Source organism: Mixia osmundae (assembly GCF_000708205.1).
Source record: "Mixia osmundae IAM 14324 unplaced genomic scaffold scaffold_5, whole genome shotgun sequence".
Lineage (NCBI taxonomy): Eukaryota > Fungi > Basidiomycota > Mixiomycetes > Mixiales > Mixiaceae > Mixia > Mixia osmundae.
The window spans coordinates 130569-149164 of NW_014575559.1; the positions used below are offsets into that span (position 1 = coordinate 130569).

The 18596-nt window shown below is 55.7% G+C and overlaps 9 protein-coding genes across 9 annotated transcripts; 5 read left to right on the plus strand and 4 right to left on the minus strand.

Moving 5' to 3' along the window:
* Positions 1–5: 5 nt before the first annotated feature.
* Positions 6–1111, plus strand: L969DRAFT_94303 (uncharacterized protein; the record flags this gene model as incomplete). The annotated part of the gene is made up of 6 exons (XM_014712371.1): positions 6–128; positions 185–293; positions 349–672; positions 726–863; positions 913–985; positions 1051–1111. The coding sequence occupies 6 exons, from the start codon at positions 6–8 to the stop codon at positions 1109–1111; spliced, it is 828 nt and encodes a 275-aa protein (XP_014567857.1).
* Positions 1112–1126: 15 nt separating this feature from the next.
* On the minus strand, positions 1127–3327 carry L969DRAFT_94304 (uncharacterized protein; the record flags this gene model as incomplete). Its single annotated transcript, XM_014712372.1, has 4 exons — positions 1127–1528; positions 1578–2169; positions 2216–2843; positions 2889–3327. 4 exons carry the CDS (start codon positions 3325–3327, stop codon positions 1127–1129), a joined length of 2061 nt encoding a protein of 686 aa, XP_014567858.1.
* Positions 3328–3410: 83 nt separating this feature from the next.
* On the plus strand, positions 3411–6563 carry L969DRAFT_94305 (uncharacterized protein; the record flags this gene model as incomplete). The annotated part of the gene is made up of 8 exons (XM_014712373.1): positions 3411–3858; positions 3906–4032; positions 4427–4547; positions 4600–5213; positions 5287–5385; positions 5435–6103; positions 6155–6278; positions 6336–6563. 8 exons carry the CDS (start codon positions 3411–3413, stop codon positions 6561–6563), a joined length of 2430 nt encoding a protein of 809 aa, XP_014567859.1.
* A 268-nt stretch (positions 6564–6831) lies between these two features.
* On the plus strand, positions 6832–8325 carry L969DRAFT_87176 (uncharacterized protein). Its single transcript, XM_014712374.1, has 2 exons — positions 6832–8091; positions 8146–8325. The coding sequence occupies exon 1, from the start codon at positions 7088–7090 to the stop codon at positions 7925–7927; it is 840 nt and encodes a 279-aa protein (XP_014567860.1). The 5' UTR covers positions 6832–7087; the 3' UTR covers positions 7928–8091; positions 8146–8325.
* A 115-nt stretch (positions 8326–8440) lies between these two features.
* L969DRAFT_48767 (uncharacterized protein) lies at positions 8441–10752 on the plus strand (the record flags this gene model as incomplete). Its single annotated transcript, XM_014712375.1, has 8 exons — positions 8441–8462; positions 8522–8591; positions 8650–8724; positions 8787–8928; positions 8968–9062; positions 9112–9295; positions 9346–10093; positions 10145–10752. 8 exons carry the CDS (start codon positions 8441–8443, stop codon positions 10750–10752), a joined length of 1944 nt encoding a protein of 647 aa, XP_014567861.1.
* Positions 10753–10818: 66 nt separating this feature from the next.
* L969DRAFT_432985 (uncharacterized protein) lies at positions 10819–12425 on the minus strand. Its single transcript, XM_014712376.1, has 3 exons — positions 12318–12425; positions 11667–12270; positions 10819–11616 (listed from the first exon to the last, which is right to left on the minus strand). Exons 1-3 carry the CDS (start codon positions 12323–12325, stop codon positions 10885–10887), a joined length of 1344 nt encoding a protein of 447 aa, XP_014567862.1. The 5' UTR covers positions 12326–12425; the 3' UTR covers positions 10819–10884.
* A 101-nt stretch (positions 12426–12526) lies between these two features.
* L969DRAFT_17164 (uncharacterized protein) lies at positions 12527–14020 on the minus strand (the record flags this gene model as incomplete). The annotated part of the gene is made up of 7 exons (XM_014712230.1): positions 12527–12924; positions 12974–13050; positions 13098–13163; positions 13224–13330; positions 13382–13438; positions 13493–13684; positions 13976–14020. 7 exons carry the CDS (start codon positions 14018–14020, stop codon positions 12527–12529), a joined length of 942 nt encoding a protein of 313 aa, XP_014567716.1.
* Positions 14021–14207: 187 nt separating this feature from the next.
* On the plus strand, positions 14208–16382 carry L969DRAFT_621666 (uncharacterized protein; the record flags this gene model as incomplete). The annotated part of the gene is made up of 9 exons (XM_014712377.1): positions 14208–14387; positions 14436–14800; positions 14852–14955; positions 15004–15147; positions 15201–15324; positions 15381–15550; positions 15600–15781; positions 15837–16103; positions 16152–16382. 9 exons carry the CDS (start codon positions 14208–14210, stop codon positions 16380–16382), a joined length of 1767 nt encoding a protein of 588 aa, XP_014567863.1.
* Positions 16383–16443: 61 nt separating this feature from the next.
* Positions 16444–18219, minus strand: L969DRAFT_94310 (uncharacterized protein; the record flags this gene model as incomplete). Its single annotated transcript, XM_014712378.1, has 2 exons — positions 16444–17700; positions 17752–18219. 2 exons carry the CDS (start codon positions 18217–18219, stop codon positions 16444–16446), a joined length of 1725 nt encoding a protein of 574 aa, XP_014567864.1.
* Between the last annotated feature and the right edge of the window lie 377 nt (positions 18220–18596).

The following is an 18596-nucleotide window of genomic DNA, read 5'->3' on the forward strand; positions in this document are numbered from 1 at the left end:
CTGCTATGGGCGAATCCTCGCCTACGATGGATGCAGAGAAGCTCCAGCATCCACCGCCATCGACTGCAGCTTCACTCATTGCAGGCAGCTTCGGCGGAGCATGTCAAGTCATCGTCGGTCAGCCACTCGTGCGTCGCTCTCATCTGCCATGCTTTGAGGCTGCCTGACGCATGCCGCTGGCCAGGACACGATCAAGACAAGGGCCCAGACTTCCCCAAGAGGCATGTTCAAGGGACCGCTCGATATCGCGACCCAGACCATCCGCAAAGAGGGCGTGCTGGCTCTGTACAAAGGCAAGTCAGCCGCCTGCAGACTCGTCGTGAACGTCTGAGAAGGGCTTACGTGCAGGCATGGCATCGCCTCTGATCGGCGTAGCGGGTGTCAACTCACTCTTGTTCGCCGCCTACGGCCAAGCAAAGCATCTCGTCTCACCCTACCCTGAGCTCAGCCTGCCCCAGACCGCTCTGGCAGGCAGCATGGCAGGCGCAGCCAATGCACTCCTCGCAAGCCCTGTAGAGATGTTCAAAATCCGAATGCAGGGACAGTATGGTCAGCCCACGGACAAGAAGCTTTCCAAGGTACTTAGCGAGATGTGGAATACATGGGGCTTTCGACGTGGCATCATGCGTGGCTTCTGGGTCACCGTCGTCAAAGAGATACCTGCCTACGGTGGTCAGCTCTGGTAGATCTTGGACTGGGACTTGGCAGCTCACTCCAAGTTGCAGGCTTCTACCTTGCATACGAGTTCAGCAAGCGACAATTCCAAAAGCGTCACGGTCCCAGCACAGAGCTGCCCGTATGGGCATTGCTCGCAAGCGGCGCGAGCGGGGGTGCACTCTACTGGACTCTCTGCTATCCTCTAGGTATGGTCATGTTACGCCCTCCACGATCCAGGTCTGATGTGCAACACAGACGTGGTCAAGAGCCGAGTTCAGCTTGCCGACAAACCACCCAACGGTGCCAACTACATTGCGAACACCTTCAGGTCGATCTACGCCAAGGAAGGCCTCGAGGCCTTCTATCGTGGTCTCACGCCAACCTATCTTCGAGCGATCCCAAGCGCAGCCGTTACTTTTGTCGGGTTCGAGCTCGCCATCAAGTTCATGCGTGACAACAATCTGCTCATCTAGTCCTCGTCTTCTGGGAGCATGAGGTCGAGGTCCTCATAGTGCCGGATCCAATTGGCGAAGTCGCCTGCCGATTGCCAGGAGCTCGAAATCACGCCAGAGTTCACCAGACTAGCAGCACGACTGCGTCGACCCGCTCGACCTTGGCGAGCTTTGCGTTGGCTACGAACTCGGTCAAGCGTTTGCTCGATCTCGTTCGATAGGTTGGAAACGGCATCGAGCAAGAACTGGTGCGCGCGCAATTCGGCAGTCTTGTCGACGGCGCTCGCGCGCTTCGCAGTCGCTATACCGGGCGAAGCAAATACTGGCCGGCTCATAAAGCCAAAACCGAGACTTGTGCGGGATGCAAGTGTTCTTGGTGCTTTCTCATTCAAGATTTTGGTGCCCAAGTAGTGAAGCCACTGAGGATTCTGTGAGCGCGCGCTAGGAAGATAGATGACAGGGACTTACAAGCAGGTTGGTAAAGGGGACGTAAACTGACCAGTCGTCTTGACAAATCTCTCGCATCTGCCGATAGATGTCGAATTGCAGATCGCCTTGTCCTTCGAATACGCTCTCATCTTCGAAACCGCCCGACAAGAAATCGCCAGATTTACGCGTTGCTCTGGAAAGCGTGTAGTCAATGATTGTGGCAGTAATACCGGTCTCTGTGTTGTCGAGACAAGTGGGCCACGACTGTTTCGATGACGAGGCGACTCGCATTCGTCCGAAGGAAGCCACAAAGTCTTGATCTGCCGTCTTCTCGGGCGGCTCGCGAGAGATCAGGACGTTACCCCAATGCAGATCTCGATGCTCGAAGGAGCAAGCCTCTTCTGCCGCCTCGACGGACTTTGCAACTTGCCACATCACACTGGCCGCCTCTGTCCAATTTTTGAGCTTTGCTAGCTCGAGGTCCTTGCCGTGATGAGTGAGGCACAGGATTGCGTATGCTTGCTCATCGTCAAAGAGTTCCGGGCTCGGGTTGAGCGATTTGCCAGTCTCCATATAGGCTTGCCATTGCTGCATGAGCTCTTCGGGGTATTTTCCTTGCACAACATACGCTCTGCGGTCTTCCTTAGCGACGATGTGGGCAAGAACGAGCGGCATACCCTCTGAGCTTAGCGTAGCCCGGTACGTGCGATTGCTCGAGCAAGTAACTGATCTCGATTTCACGCTCGATATCGGCAGGCTGCGATGTCGCTGCGAGTTCCATGTTCGCATTCGGCGAGGGTGAGACGATTGGTATGATCTTGACAACAGTGCTCGTCGCATGAGAGTACCATGCGTTTGCTGATGCCGTGAAGACTTCAGAGTAGGATGCTTCGCCAATCTTACGCCAGCTGAGCACTTGATCTGCGCAGAGTGTCACGAGTGGAAATTGACCGACAAAGGAATCGAATGTGTATGGCTGCTCTTGCTCGCAAAGTGTCAATAGTCTGCGTAAGTCTGACCTTGGTCTGCATGTGCAAGGCTCTGGCTGGCGTTTCCGGGGCACAGGTGTTTCATATGTCGCAGAAAACGCTTTCCGTGAGATCGCAGAGTCTGTGAGGACTTCGACGATGGCTGGCCCAGGCCGCGGTTCTGCGAATGGAATTGGCCGTTCAGGCGACTTGCCTCGTGAAAGCTGGGGCGGAGGTCTCTCAGGCTCTCGTGGCTTGCTGTCCCCATCTGCTCGTGGCTCGAGCGACTTTCTGATTTTTGCTGGTGCCCGAGGTAGCCAGATCACGTCATCATCTCCTGCTCTTTGTCAGCTTGCTTAAGTATTGTCGCGGAACGGCGTACCTGAGGGCTTGCGAGGCGCTCGCGGCGGATGTATGGATTTGGGCGAGCTTTTCCTTTGTGTGTCCCTCACAGCGTCGTCAACGATGATGGCCCGCTCGGGACTGCTACCACTGAAGCTACGTATAGCTTTGTTGTTCGTCCGTCCGACGCTGATCGTCGTCAGTGGCTTCTTTGACTTTGATATCCTGCGTGCGGGCATATGTTTTGCGTTCGAGATCGGCATTCCATGCTTTCTGCTGGTACTTGCTATCGCCGCAGGTTCTGTTATTGTGATGGCAGGCGACTCGGCAGAGCCAAGCTGGCCAACTCGCGCAAAGGGGGACGGCTTGCGTAGAGAGTCAATGATAGCCCGGCGAGAGCTTGCACTGCTAGCTGAGCATCGTGCGTCAGCTGTCACTCCTGTCTCATGGCCGTAGTGGCCCTTGTACAGAGTGCCCATGGCAAGGCAACGAAATAGCAACAAGCCAGTCGCGCCTCGATTCAGTAACGTGACGTGCAAGTGACGACGACTTTTTGAGCGGCATGCTGCGTTGTACTTGCGGCGTGTTGCGCCTGCGAACACAATCATTCCGGCAGCATGGCACACGAGCTGCCAGCCAAAACCGAGGCTCCGAACCCGATGCGACAGCTTTCAATCTCACGCCTTATATCTGGCCAACGGTACTGCTCATCGCTATCACATCCTTGGCAGTCAACAACAAGCGAGTCAGGACAGAAGCGGATGTTGCAACATCTCGCTACCTGGCACAGATCAGCGTGCTCGAGCGATTGGTGGCTCAGGCGCGGAGGGGCCAATACATATCTGATCAGGATCTGTTGCGGGAGCTGAGAGCGGTCAAGCTGCGAGCGAGAGATCCCACCGCAGCGCCAGACGACCTTTCAGACCGCATCGGCTGGTTGGAAGCATTCCTTGGCGCCAAAAAGTACAGCAAGAGAGCTAAGCAGTCGGCCGAGCAGGATTTGCAGCAGAGTGCGTCAATTTTGCCAGCTTATAGAGCGCTGCTGACTACATCGCAGTCATTGAAGTGCAGCAGGCCGCTGACGAGGCGGCAAAGGCGGTGATCAAGCCGCACTCAATACAGGGATCCCTATCGCTTCCACAGGAGAAGACGCCGCAGGATCGAGATTCGGATGACATATCCCGGTCAGGCAGGCCCCGTTTCGATCCAAGAACATTGCGTGGCTAGACTATCATGTATCAGCGCTTTCACACGACCAGCTATGGTCCCTTCGTTTGAGTGGCGCTCGACCGAATGAACGAGTTTTAGATAAGCTGCGGAGCGTGGACAATATGCAGCTGTACCCGCAACGCTGATCGTGTGACGATCCCGTGGACAGCTGAGCTTGCATCACGACTGATTGTCACAAGACACTAAATTCGGGAACCGCGCGTGGGGCAGATGCCTGATAACGATAAGACTCCACCACCTTGGCCCATATACATAAGTCTCGCAAGAGCAGACGGCCACCCGTATCAGCAATCGACACTGTGCTGCCCTCATTCAGAGATACACATAGACACCGCGCACATCTGCCAGCATGATCACCGAGGAGCCGACCGCCTATGCTGCACCTTATGTGGCGGAAATGTCAGCAGAGGACTTGACGTCTCTCATTGACTCTACCACCACTAAGTTGCCAACTCTGGATCAAGTCAAGGTGCGTCACTTCCGTGGGTTGAGCTTGATCAGGCTCAAATTCTGGACGGTAGCACAAACTGACAACACGTGACGGCTGGCTGGGCGATTTTGATTACGCGTGGCTCTGTCTTCCGACCTTGCCTTGCCTTCATACTGGACGCTTCCGCACAAAATCGACACCCTTCTATGGTCTCACAGACACCCTGCCCATTGTTCTCGCTGTCGTTGCAGGCTTTCAACACTTCCTAGCCATGCTCGCTGGAGTCATCACGCCACCCATCATTTTGGCGAGCGAACTTGGCTTCGGCCCCTCACTTCAAAATTATCTCGTCTCCAGCGCTTTTATCGCTTCAGGCATACTTAGCGCTGCCCAGATGACCCGCTTCCGCTTCCCTTTCACCACCTACACGTACGGGACTGGATTGATCACAGTTGTGGGAATATCTTTTGCTACCCTGTCCACCGCCTCGGCTATCTTTACAGTCCTGTATGCCAACGGCACTTGTCCATCCACAACAGCCGCGGATGGCACAGTCACGCGAGGGGAGTGCAGGGAAGCATATGGCTACTTGCTCGGAACCTCGGCAGTCTGTTCGCTATTCGAAATGCTGCTCTCGTTTGTCAATCCGAAAACGCTTCGCAAGATCTTTCCCCCCGTGGTATCGGGCATAGTCGTCATATTAATGTGCGTGCGCTGCGTACGAGCATCCATGCCAGCTCGGGCTTCAGCGCAGATGGTTGACGCTCTGTTTGCACAGTGGCGCTTCACTCGTAGGTGATTCTGGTATCTTGAACTGGATGGGTGGCGCGGGCCCTTGCTCTTCGTTACCCGTCGAAGCAGGTTCTATATTTGCAAAGTAGGCGTCATCCGCACGATGCGTGTCTCCATTCTGACTCTCCTGGCAGGTGCCCAACCATCTTCGCAAAGCACGCGCTGCCGTGGGGTAGCGCGCAATACCTTGGACTTGGCTTCGTCACTTTCTTGACCATCGTGCTATGCGAGGTCTTCGGCTCGCCATTCATGAAGAACGCGGGCATTGTCATCGGCTTAGGAGTCGGCTGCCTGGTGGCGGGTCCAGCAGGCTACATCGATGGCTCCACGGTCAGATCAGCGCCAGTCATCACATTTACTTGGGTCGAGACTTTCCCCCTCAAGGTATATGGTCCAGCCGTCCTGCCTTTGCTTGCCGTGTATCTCGCCCTTTCCCTCGAAGCCACCGGTGACATCACTGCATCCTCAGAAGCGTCTCGTCAGCCAACTTCAGGCGAGTTGTATTCGAGCCGCGTCCAAGGTGGCATTCTTGCAGACGGCTTCAATTCGATGATTTCAGCCCTCATGACACAACCCCCCCTCAGCATCTTTGCGCAGAACTGCGGTATCATCGCAGCGACTGGTAATGCGAACAGATTCTCAGGTTACATCTGCGCAGTCTTTCTCATCCTAGCCGGCGTACTGTCCAAAATCAGCGGAGTGTTCCTGGCTATTCCCAACTCGGTGCTAGGTGGGGCTACGTCGTATCTGTTTGCTACTGTCGTCACCTCTGGCATCCGTGTCGTCGCGATGATGCCGTTCACGTAAGCAGCGTGACCCTTGCGATTTTCAAGAGGGCTGATGCTGTTGAGCAGGCGACGCAACCGATTCGTCTTAACCTCGGGACTCGTCTTCGGGCTTGGGGCATTACTCAGACCCAATTGGGCGTCATTCATCTTTACGTCACCCGAAGTCGGAGGCAATCGCGCGCTCAGAGGGGTCAGCATGATGACTAGAGCTTGAACTACATTCACTGACTCGTGTTGCCTCGTATAGTTCGAGGACTCGATCGTGATTGTGCTCGAGACACCGTTCCTTATTGGCGCCATTGTTGCGACCATCGTCAACGCCATCCTGCCCGGCGAAGTGCAGCCGACTACGACCATCATTACGCAGTCTGAACCTGCCAACCAAGGCCCGGTCGACCCAGCCCAGCTCGAGTCTCAATCAGGCTCAGATCGTGCATCGGAAGACCACAAGGAGAAGCCGCACCTCACCTCATAGAGGCCGCGTGTACACTTTCCAGATTGCGCTGCACATTCAGGATCACAGGTTGTTTCGATTTATGCAATAATGATGATATCTATCTAGACTGTGTGCGAAGCAAGCCAGCAATGTCGTTCACGCTGTTGAGATGTGATCGGGCTGCGCCATGCATCGAGGGCAGGAGGGTTCTGAGAGGATTGATACAAGTCCAATGAAAGCGTGCTGAAACGTGTCAACTGAAACATCAGATAACACATATGAAGCTTTGACATTGCGTGCAAGTGACGACGATTTTTCCAGCGGCATGCTGCGTTACACTTGCGGCGTGCCGCGCCTGCGAATGGGATCATTCCGGCAGCATGGCTCACGAGCTGCCAGCTAGAATCGACGCCGACAGATAGTCGGCGTCGAGGCCGCGTGTCGACTGTGATTTCGATTGACACGTATCATACGTCGCCGCACCCTTCGATTCGACTGAGGCGTCCCCTTTCGCCGGTGTGAAGCCGCCAAGACCTGCGCGGACAATCTTGTCTGATGCGTAGATGACATGCAATGACGAATCATCGAGCACGCTCAGAAAACATTCGGCGGCTGATGTGCGACTCGGAAAGCCAGTGGTGAATACTGCGACGCTAACAGTACGATATGACGAGCTGCCGCCGTGGCAGCAAGACAACCCTGCCATCACAGCCGGCTACAGATCAGAGAACAATTCCTATCGAGCCTGTTTCTACTCCATCTGCGGCTATCTGCACAATGAGACGGCCAACATCTGGACGCATCTGCTCAGCTCGACTAGCTTCATCGTGCTTGCTGTTGTGATTGCGCTCGGTGGATACATCAATCCTTCGGCAGATCAGAGCAAAGGCCGACTTGGTCTTGCTGCGCTGTGGAACGTCGTCGACCCGTGGCCTGCGGACAATGCTACGCTGCCGACGGTGAGCTATGCCGACACTATCGCCTTTTATGCTTTCAAAATCTGCTGCGCGCTCTGTCTCGGATTCAGTTGGTTTTTCCACACTGTCGCTTGCCATTCAGATGCAGTGGCGAAGCGGTACAACAAGCTCGATTATGTCGGTATCGTCTTGCAGATCTATGGCTCCAACATCGCCGGCCTGCGATTCGCGTACTTCTGCGACGTTCAGCATGGACTCATGTGGGCCGCAGTCATCACTGTGTTGTCCGCAGGTGCCGTCTATACCGTCATTTCGCCGACGTACCGTACGCCTGCCTATCGCAGACTCCGCACGATGATCTTCGCGGCGCTCGGATTGAGCGCGATCTTTCCGGTCGGACATGCAGTAGCCCTATACGGGGTATGTTCGACGTCGCTCTGGAAAGCTCTCGCGCTGATGCTGGCAGCAGTGGAACCGTGCGCATGATGTCTTGTCGCTCAATTACCTGCTCAGCAGCGGCGCCCTATATTTGTTTGGCGCAGCGCTCTATGCCGAGCGCTTGCCTGAACATCTTCTGCCCGGCAAGTTCAACTACTTCTCGAGCCATTCGATCTTCCACGTCATGATAAATGCAGCAGCCTTGTGTCATTGTGCGCTCATTGATCTGTCCCAGCACAAGGCACTGAGCTAACGCAGCGGAACAGACGCAGCCATCTCGGAAGCCTTTCGCTTCTGGCACATCGAGCAGCTCGGCCAATGTCCGACCAGCCAAAGTAGCATAGCCAAGTCATTCATAGACCTATAGACCATGACGGCAGCATTGCATACATCGAACAAGCTCCTGCTTGCGGTCCGCGGGCGATCCCCTGATGCATCATCGAGACCGTTTTTTGAGTTGGCCACTGTCATTTGATTGGTGATTTGTGACTTGGCACGTCGCGAAAGGCGCGATACTAGCGGCACGACCGAGAACTGGCGAACGAGGGCGAGGCGAGGCAGATGTCTGCCTGTCAGTACTCTTGTAAGCTTCCCTCGCTGCACGACCTGGCAAAGCGCTCACTGCGTCTTCCACATGCTCAGATCGGTCTCTGCGGGCGCTAGGCGTCTGCAATGGACCACCAGAGTACTCAGACGTCTCAGCTTTTCAGCGGTCAGTCAGATCACCTGGACCACTGCGCCGACGTTGGCTGAGCACATCCGACGGAGAGCAGACCAGCAGGGACGACGCGCAACTTTGCATGGAGCAGCGATGGCTCGACATTTGCCTATGCCGAGTCGAACAGGTCAGCTCGACAGCACTTGCGGACTGTCTCGCATGCTGAGCTAGTACCGCCGTTCTCAATAGCGTGACAGTCACACGGGCGGACAGTCACGAGGTCTTGTGTACAGTAGACGTGCCTGCAGTCGTCACGGTCGCCCTCTCACCCAAGGGGAGCTTCTTCTCGACTTGGGAGCGAATGGGCAAGCACTCCCCCTCGAGACCATCAGTCAACCTACGCTGATGTTTGCACGGTCATCCAGTCAAGACAGCGGATGGAAGTCAGCACAAGAACCTGCGCGTGTGGTCGACGAATACGGGACAGGAAGTCGCCTCCTTTACGCAAAAGTCTTATGACGGCTGGTCAGCACACTGCCAAGGCGAGACTTGTGCAAGACTCATTGACATCCAGGGACCTGCAATATACCGAGGATGAGATGCGGGCAGTGCGATGCGTCGCAAACGAAGTGCACATCTATGATACCTCGGATTTCACAAAGGGGATAGCCGACAAGCTACGCGCCGATGGTGTTGCTGCCGTCTCGCTCTCGCGCGGTCGGAACCCTTCCGTTGCCGTCTTTGTGCCAGAGAGCAAGGTGAGTCAAGACCAGCAAACGTCGCCTTGAGCTTACCAGCTGTGCTGCAGGGCGCACCCGCAAGCTTGAGAACGCACCACCTCGAGACGCTATCAAGCGTCAATGCGCAGAAGACGTTCTACAAGGCAGACAAAGTGCAGATCAAATGGAATCAATCCGGTACGATGCTGCTCTTCTTGACGCAGACAGATGTCGACAAGACCGGCAAAAGTTACTACGGCGAGACTGGCTTGTATCTCATGAGCGCATCCGGCGCCTTTGATTGCCGCGTCACGCTCGATCGAGAAGGCACCATCCACGACTTCACATGGTCTCCGAATGACAAGGAATTCGTCGTGACATACGGCTACATGCCAGCCAAGACGACCATCTTCGATCACCGGGTCAATGTCGTGCACGACTTTGGCATCTCGCCGCGTAACTTTGTCGCCTTCAACCCGCAAGGTCGACTGCTATGTCTCGCAGGTTTTGGCAATCTCGCCGGCGAGATCGATATTTACGACCGCAAGACGCTCAAGAAGCTGACCACTTTTGATGCGCCCAATACCAGCACGTGTCAGTGGTCTCCAGACGGTCGCTATCTCCTCTGCGCTACTTTGAGTCCGCGGCTCAGAGTAGACAATGGCATCAAGCTCTTCCACCACACAGGCGCGCTCGTCCATGTGCAAGATATGGAGGAGCTTTACCAAGCAGGCTGGCGGCCGGCAGATGCCAGTCTTTTCCCTTTCCGTCAGTCGCTCTCGCCTGCTCCTGCTCCCTCTGCGCAATATGCGAGCTCAACGCCCACCAAACCACCAGGTTCGTAATTCTGCCCTGCCTTGAGGCTGTTGCTGAGGCAGTGTGTGGCAGTCAAAGCGATGGGTGCGTATCGCCCGCCAGGCGCAAGAGGACAACCCGCCTCTAATTTGTTCAAGCGTGAAGACGAAGGCGGCGAACCTCACGTCTTTCAAGCGTCGCCTGCGCGCAACGAGCCCATCGAGTTCGGACCTCGCAAGCCTCGCACCATACCCGGCATGGCGCCCAAAGATGCCACACAATCGAATCAGGAGAACGGAAAATCGAAGAAGAAAAAAGAGCCCAAGACGCCGAGGCCGAATCGTAGGAATGGCACGGAAGATCCTGACTCGTCCTTCTTGGCACCAGACACCGGGCCGAACAGTCCCGCACCATCGACGGGTCCGGCGACACCGGCGAGGGCGTCGACACCTAGTACGCCGATGCGACCGCCTGCCGTTCAGGCCCTCAATGACTCGAACAATAACATCGTCTCGCTGTCGCCCGAGGACAAAAAGCGTCGAGCTCTGACCAAGAAGCTCTCTTCGATTCAGCAGCTCAAAGACCGACGTGCACGCGGAGAAAAGCTTGAGCTCACGCAAATTCAAAAAATATCGGCAGAGCCGGATGTCGTGAAGGAATTGAAGGAGCTCGCTGCGCTCGATCTCAACGGCAAAGCATAGATGTTTAACTTGTCGCATTGCATCCCGCATGCTTCTGCAGACTACCCGCAGCGATATACATTGGTACACACGCATCTGTTGCGCTTTTCTTGCGATCGTAAAGTGTGAGAATGGATGTTGATGTGTACAGCGCTAGCGTGAATCGCGTTTGCGATGACGTTGCGAATGATGCGATTTAGGCGACTTGGACGTGCCTCCGGTAGCTTCTCTGGGGCTTCTGCTTGAGCGCTCAGATCGTGACTCGACCTCGACGACGCCCGAGCTCATGTCGCCGAATTGCATCTCGCCAAGCTGCGTTTCGCCATCAAAGCCCATTCGCCAAACGCGCGGCGATCCCAGCAGCCGTCCGAAGCCTGAACCTACGCCAGATCGGCCCACTGTCGCTTCTACCGATAGCTCGGCTTCGAAAGCGTTGTTGCCTTCCTCGGGCAGCCAGAGCAAGACCGCCAGATCGAGCGAAGGTGTAACGCCGGTATGTGCTACCGGATCTTCGCCAATCGTGAAGAGTGCTCTTGACGATTCAACGCCAGATCCTAGCACTGACGGATGAGATGTATAAGCGTAGTCTGTTCCTCCTCCGCGAGACAGGAACAGCGAGCCGTATGGCGTATAGCCAATCGACACGCCAAGGGTTGTGTTTGTGTTTCTGTGTACTTGCGTACGCTCCTCGACCGGCGGTGCTTGCGTACTGTGCGAGGGATAGATTGCTTTGATGACGGGGCATACGCCATCGGGGTCATCCCCAGCTGGAAAGAACCTCAAGGAGACTTCGGCTTGTCGAACGCGGCCCTGCGTGAGCGCGTGAAAGATGACCCTAAATGCGAGCACGCAAGACCGAAACGGCACAGTCTCGCGAGGTGGATACTGCACGGACATGTCAGTGAAGTCACTGTCACATTTCAAGCGCGACGCACTAGTATATGCGTCTTCGTTACTAGCAAGCGTGACTTCGAGAGCTGTACATCTGCCACCAGTGGCGTACGTGAAGGAGTCACGTCGCCTGGCAGCTGCCTCTCCTTGAGCTTGGGCGACGTGGACGACTTTGTACGTGTGCGCGAGACATTCTTAAACGAGCTTGAGGACGGCAATGGGCTCGACGAGAGCTTTGGTGAGCCGCCCTTCGGCGTGTTGATCAACGTCGAAGGTGTAGCAGTCAATGATGAAAGTGAGCGAGCAATATCCGTCGAGCTCGGGCTCCGGCCTATGCTCGACGCCAGGCCGACATCAGGCGCTTCAGTTGCCTTGAGCTTGAACCCCTGCGAGTGCTCTTCGCTGCTGCTCGATGCTACTGGCAGAGGATCCGAGCCAGACTGTATCATGTTGACAGATGACATCCCCTCCTTGCCGTATTTGACCGTCTGCGGAGGCGCCGAGCCTCTCCTGCCAGAGTACCATCCACCTGATAGACGAATGCCGTCCATCGAGTCGCTAGATTCACCGCTCGAAGCAAATGGGGCGGGCGATGCTGACCGACGACTGGCATCTGACTCTTGCGATGCTTGTCCTCGATGAGACCATCTGCTCGTCAGATCAGTGACCATCTCGCCTGGCCGCTGCATGCTCACGTCGACATCTCGAATGGGTCGTCGCTCCGTCGTCATGAACCGGCTCGATCGCTCGTCGGTCAAGATGGCAGCATTACTGCCCCTGTCGCGAGTCAAGGCAGTGTGACCTTGGCCTGCGCTAGCTCAACTCAAATTTTGTCCTTCTTGTCAATGTCAATCAAGAACGCGTTCAAAGGTACAGAGATCGCGTGACACTGCCGACAACATGTCTAGTCACCGCGCGGCCTCTTTGTTGCAGGCGCACTGTCTTGCGGTCGATCGCCAAATGCGCCTGAGCGTGTACTGCTACGCGGGGCTGCACCGTAGCCAGGCTGACCTTGAGGCATCATCTGCGCAAACGCGGGATTTTGCATCATCTGCATCATTGCAGCAGCATTGAATCCTGGCATCATGCCTGGCATCATACCAGGCATACCCGGCATACCCGGCATCTGTTGAGGTGGCTGAGCGGCTCGAGCAGAGTAGCCGCCAGCGTTTGCGCCTCCACGATCGTTGTATTGACCTCCACCTCGACCACTCGGTCCCCCTCGAGACGGACCGTTGTTATACCCGCCACCACCCCCTCTGCCTCCTCGGAAGTTCACCACAGGGTTTGGCATGCCGAAATCTGCACGCGTGTCAACCAAAACTGCGACTCCAAGTCGCAAGCGAATGACCTTTGCCACCCTTGAAAGGATTGCTGTCTCGAGCCGCTTGGCCGAGCTGGCCGCTGATCTGCTTGCCTTGGAATTGACTGCTGATATGTCAGTGTTTGTGTCCCAGGAGGCCAGCTGGACCTACTTGTCATCGAACCATTGCCTCATGGCTGCTGCTTCTGCCGCTGTCCGGAATTCCAAATAGACGAGACTGTGCGACAGCTCGTCAATCAGAGTCCTGTAACATCATCCACTGAGCGTCTTAACGGACCCTTTAGATTTGCCATTGACTTTGTGCTCGGAGTACGCGATCTTGCTATGATCAATTTGGATGCCGAGACTGGCGCAGAGCTGGCGTAGATCTTCATCTGATGTCCACTGAAAGCCGCCGATGAGTCATGTTGAGCCTGTATTGGGCGGCCGACTCACCCAGTGCACTTCTGAGATAGTTAGCGCGACTTGAGATGGGTCCAGTCGGCTTGCGACCTGCACCAGCGAGCATTCAATCGTGTTCCTGTCACAAAGGGTGCTGATACTCACTACGGGATCGAGAAAAGCTGGAAAGCCATTTGCAGAAGGTACGACACTGGGTTGTTGCTGCTGCTGCTGCTGCTGCTGTCTGGAAGGCACCGGTTGACCCGGCGCACCAAAGCTGGACTGCTGTTGCGGTCTTTGTTGAGGCGCGACGGGTTTGCTGTCTTCGACAATGTCTCCGTAGAGGTCGGCTCCCGTCTTTGACGGTCAAGGAGTTGGGGTCAGGGCGACGACAAGCGACAGCCAACAAGATTTGCGTGTCGATGCAGGGTACATTGTCGAGAGCATGCGAGAAAGCGGAACAACACGAGCGTCAGAACATTGTATATCTTACAAGCTTGCGCACCGCGACAGGGATAGGCAGAGAGGGAGCATGGGCCACTGCGTCGACAACGGCTGACAAAAAGAGGGCCGAAGAGCGGGTGCAATGTAAAGCACAAGAATGCGACTGTTGCGCATGTATCGGCAGCTCCAGAGACCAACACGTACGTCCAGACTATCCACATCGCCATAGATATCCACCTCATCTGCCATCACTGCCCGAAAAGAAGACCGCTCCGGCCAACAGTGGTCGAGATCTTGAAAATCGTGCCTTTACTGTGCAGCCCGCGCCAAAGGGGAGACACGTCGATAGTCGTTCCGCCCAGCGTGACCTCGAGACAGGCAGTGAGACTGAATTCGTACAGCGCATATGACCAAACGGCGATAGTCAACACGCAGGATGGCGGGTCGGCTTGGCAAGACAGTGGAGCAGATTGTGTTGCTGTTGCTGCGCGGCGCATTCTTCTATGTTGCGAGGCTGTACTTACGCCGTTCGCTGTTCCGAGACCTTCGCCAAGTCATTCGCGACGATCAGCTCAGCTCACAGCCACGTTCTCGATCTGCGAATGTTCATAGCAATGTGCGTACGCGAGTGACCGCCTTCGCTTGAGCTCAAAGCGCGACACAGGGATCGCGAAGCGCGTTGCAGACACCCGACCTTGGGCGACGCAAGAGCGGCACCCATGCTGTCTCACCTTACAGCGATGACGGATCTCCATCGCCAAGCTCGCCACTCAATGATAGAGGCTTGCGGTCCTACCCTTGGATGACTCCCAATATGTCCAGTGACCGCGCCGCTTCGGATTCCCTCTTGCCCATCTCGACGAGTACATCAGGATCCGTGACGCCCATACCTGGCGAAGGAGGACGAGCCAAGTCTACACAAAGCAGAACAGTCATGTCGCAGTTATCAGACGGCGTGTTCTGCCTATGCTTCTCGGAAAGCGCCACGTTATTCGCGCTCGTTCTGTCGGGAAATCTGTTTGACCAGCAGTCAGTCTATCAGTCGCGATGTTATATCGAGACTCAATGATGTGCGCCCAGGATACTCTACTTCAACTGGACGCTTTCACTCGGCGCCTTGCTGCTATTGATTGTCGTGCTCATCCCGCTGGCACTTTGCATATTGCTGACATACCGAAGAACAAGTCAGTCGCCCGAGCTCAGGCGCAGCATAAGCTCAAAGCAAAGAGCAGACATACGTACTGCGAATGCCCGTCAACTCAAAGTCACCGCCACGCTGACGCTCGTACCGTTTGTACTTTATCTGTTCGCTTTCTTTAAGCTCGGTGAGATGCTCGGCGATGCTTTCGGTGTGCAGCCTGGTCAACATACTTTTGGTAAGGGCCAAATACAGTGCGACGGCTGCAGTACTAAGGGCACGTCTTGGCAGGTGTCTTCAACTCGGTGCTGGAGCGGATTTGCGTGCCTGGCGTCTTGCTCATCGCTTCGCTGTCAGGCGCTGGCTGTGTCCAGACTGCTTGGGACGGTTACGAATGGCGAGCGCGTTATCGAGGGCGAGCTCGACTGCTGCACTGCCTCTTCGCATGCTGATCCATAGCAACGCGTACAGGATGGCTATCAGCGATCAGCATATCGTTGACGCGGAACGATCTTTGCAGCACACCCGGAGAGATCTCGCGGAAAGGAGGCAAGAGCTGGACGAAGCTGAAGAAGCAGCAGAACAGAGCGCCCCTCGCTCGCTTCTATCGAAGCTATGGAGTAGCGATCCTGCCTCCTCGAGTAGGGTTCTGCTCACCGCGCCTGAAGTTCCGCTAAGGAGGCTGAGCAGAATGCGCTGCGCTCAACGCGGAAGTGCAAGGCCTGTCTTCAATGGAGTACCAAATGTCACAGGACGTGCATTCGATGTACAAACGCAAGGAGGCGCAAGAGCTACAGAAGACACTCAAGGGCAAGCTTTGGGTGGCTACCAGCTGGCTATTCGTCGTCTACTGTGTCTGGCGCGTCCTTGTGGTCAGTCCGCCTGAAGCCCTCTGCTCAGCGACTCATGCTGATGGATCCGTAACAGTCAATCATCAATCTGCTTACACCATCGAGCAACAAGTCTGGAGGGACTACCAATGACTTCCTCACTTTGTTGCTGGCCAAGCTAGCCAGCGAAGTCAATGTCGACCTCGACGTGCACGCATGGAGTGCCTTGATCGGTCTGGCGCTCATAGGTGGCATTCTTGTCGCCAACATGCGATACGTGCTCGTGGCGATCTCGCGCGTCTTCAAGCGGACGAGCTCGGGCATCAGTACCAGCTTCATGACTCTGTTCCTCAGCCAACTGATGGTGAGTCAGCGAGCTCGGCTCCTTGAGCGCTGCTAACGCCGAGCGCAGGCGATATATCTGATTACGTCGATGATATCACTTCCGTCGGCACAAGCGAGCGACACGGATACGGCCACATCTCAGCTTTTGGCTTCGTTACCAGAAAGCTCGACCTTCAGGCGCATGTTCGATCTCGTCCTGCTCATAGCGGCCACGCTCACTTTTGCTGTCCGATTTATCGGTCGCAAGCTAACGACTGACGATGAGTACATGCTCGAAGGTCTTTCATCGCACGTCTAAGTTCCACAATCATGCTTTCTGTTGTTGCTACATTGTACATTGCCTCTCCTCTCCTTTGCTGCTATTTTCCGCTGATAGCTGCGTACAGTCTTTCGCCGAGATCGTCTTCCTGCAGCAATGTGCGATCTGCTAGGGGCGTGGCAGCAATGCTGCGCTCGTATGCAAGCATATCGTCTTGATCAGTCTGATCAGCGTAAATATCAAATCCGGTTGTGGTGTCATCGTCGGCAAGTACCGGCCCCACGCTGATACTTGTTGAACGATCTGGTCGTTGAAGCTTCGAGAATCGCTTCTTTGCTGAGGAAAGGCGCGCAGCGATCGCAGATGGCGGACGTCTCGTAGTCATTGGTGCTTGCGATGAACCTGGCGTGGTTCTTGACGTCTCAGGCGAGATATGTAGGGGGTCATGCTGCGGCGGGGCCTGCGCTGCGCTGCTGCGGCCGTCCAAATGTGATGTCTGCGGACGTCTACGGGATGAATCGACAGATGGCTCGCGGACACGAGTTGGCTCGCGGGTGATCGTAGTATCACGGCCGGATCGGCTTGAGTCTGGCTTCGGATCGAGTACGGTATCATCATCTGCAGCTATTGACGAATCGGCTTCGCTCTGTGCGTCCTCTGCCGAGGTCTCCGTCAGATATCGTTCTTCTTCTAGAAGTGGCGAGAAGTCGATGATATTTGAGCGCACTGCAGGCGTCGACATGGGTGCGGGCGAGAGACGTACGTCTGCGTGCGGCGAATCGAAATTCGGTAGATCGAGGGTATAGTCAAGATCGGCAGGCTCCTCGCTACAGTACCGTGTCGTTTTGCGATATGATCTGTTGAAGCTGGTCGTGCTCCTCGTCTTGCTGAAAGACTGTAATGTGTCATTAGGTGCAAGAGCAGCAGGCTTTGGTGGCGAGGGCGTGGACTGCCTGCTTGGCGTTGGAGACGCTTGTTGATCGTACGCTTCGAATGACTGCACTCTGGCTAATGGCTCAACCTCTCGAAGGACGCTTTGCGGAGGGCTAGTGACAGTCAGTCTCTCGCTGGTCGCTCCGGGCGCTAGTCTGGTCCGCACATGCTTATGCACTAACTGAGGGGATTGCACAGTTGTGACTTTAGCTGGAAGTCTGTCGACGACACTGCCCTGACGTGTAAGCTGTGCTCTGGCGACTAGGAGGCGAGCAGGCTGGGTATCGGGCAAAGGCACGACGCGTGGCTTTGTTGACTTAGTGAGAGGTCTCTGGAAGCGAGGTATATCTGTTTGCTCTTGTCTCGGTTGAAGAGGTCTAGCTTTTTGCGTGGGAGGTGCAAAGGCAGCCGAAGCCTTCATGCTCTGCTTGGAGAATCAGGATACAGCTAACATGCATACGCATGCAACGCTGACCTTGCTTGCGACTCGACCGATGGGACGTTCTCGGGCTCCCTTCTGGGCTAGCCTTGAATCCGTCTGAAGGCGGGGTGCTCTAGGCACGGTGAGCTGTACTACAGGCGCACTCTTGCTAGGCTGCGATTGAGCAAGCTGCGACTCTGCTAGGCGTTCGAGTGAAGTGACGGTGTCTTTGACTCTGTTCAGTCTGCCCAGCCGTCTTAGCATAGCGTCCTCTGTTCCCTCTGAGGAGACGAATCGGGCTGTCCTGATGCTGCTCGATTGGGCTGAAGGATTGGCATCTCGCAGGCGACGATTGAAAAGATCATCAGTCGAGGCTATCACTGTCCGCTGCGTCTTGCTATGACTCGCCTCGTCCATTCGGGCACGCTTGGTCGCGAAGCGTAGGTCTGGAGATGCAGAGGCACGCTTGCTGTCTGACCGGCCGGGTCTAAGTCCACTCGACGTGGATGCTTCGAGTGCCATTGGTACTTGTATAGGTCGCGAGATGCCGCTGAAGCCATTGGTCGGTGGCTCACTTCCGTCTTGTTCGACAGATCTGAGCCAGTCAAGCGACTTCCTGACTGCTCGCTGGAGATGACTAGATGCCATGCAGCAAGTCACGGCTTGTGACAACGCGTCGACCTTTCGACTCGTGACCGCGTGATCACGACCGGTCGTGACCGAGTTGCATGGTAAGTTTTGACGCGTCAAATCGCATAAGAAGGGCGCTTCCAACTTTTCTGCACTGCGCGCCGAACTTGTCAGCTTCGACTTCCGGAACAGTCAGCGACGACGACAACGACCATCGAGACGACGTCAGCACTACAGTATCATCACCAAGAAGACCAGCAGCAAGAGCG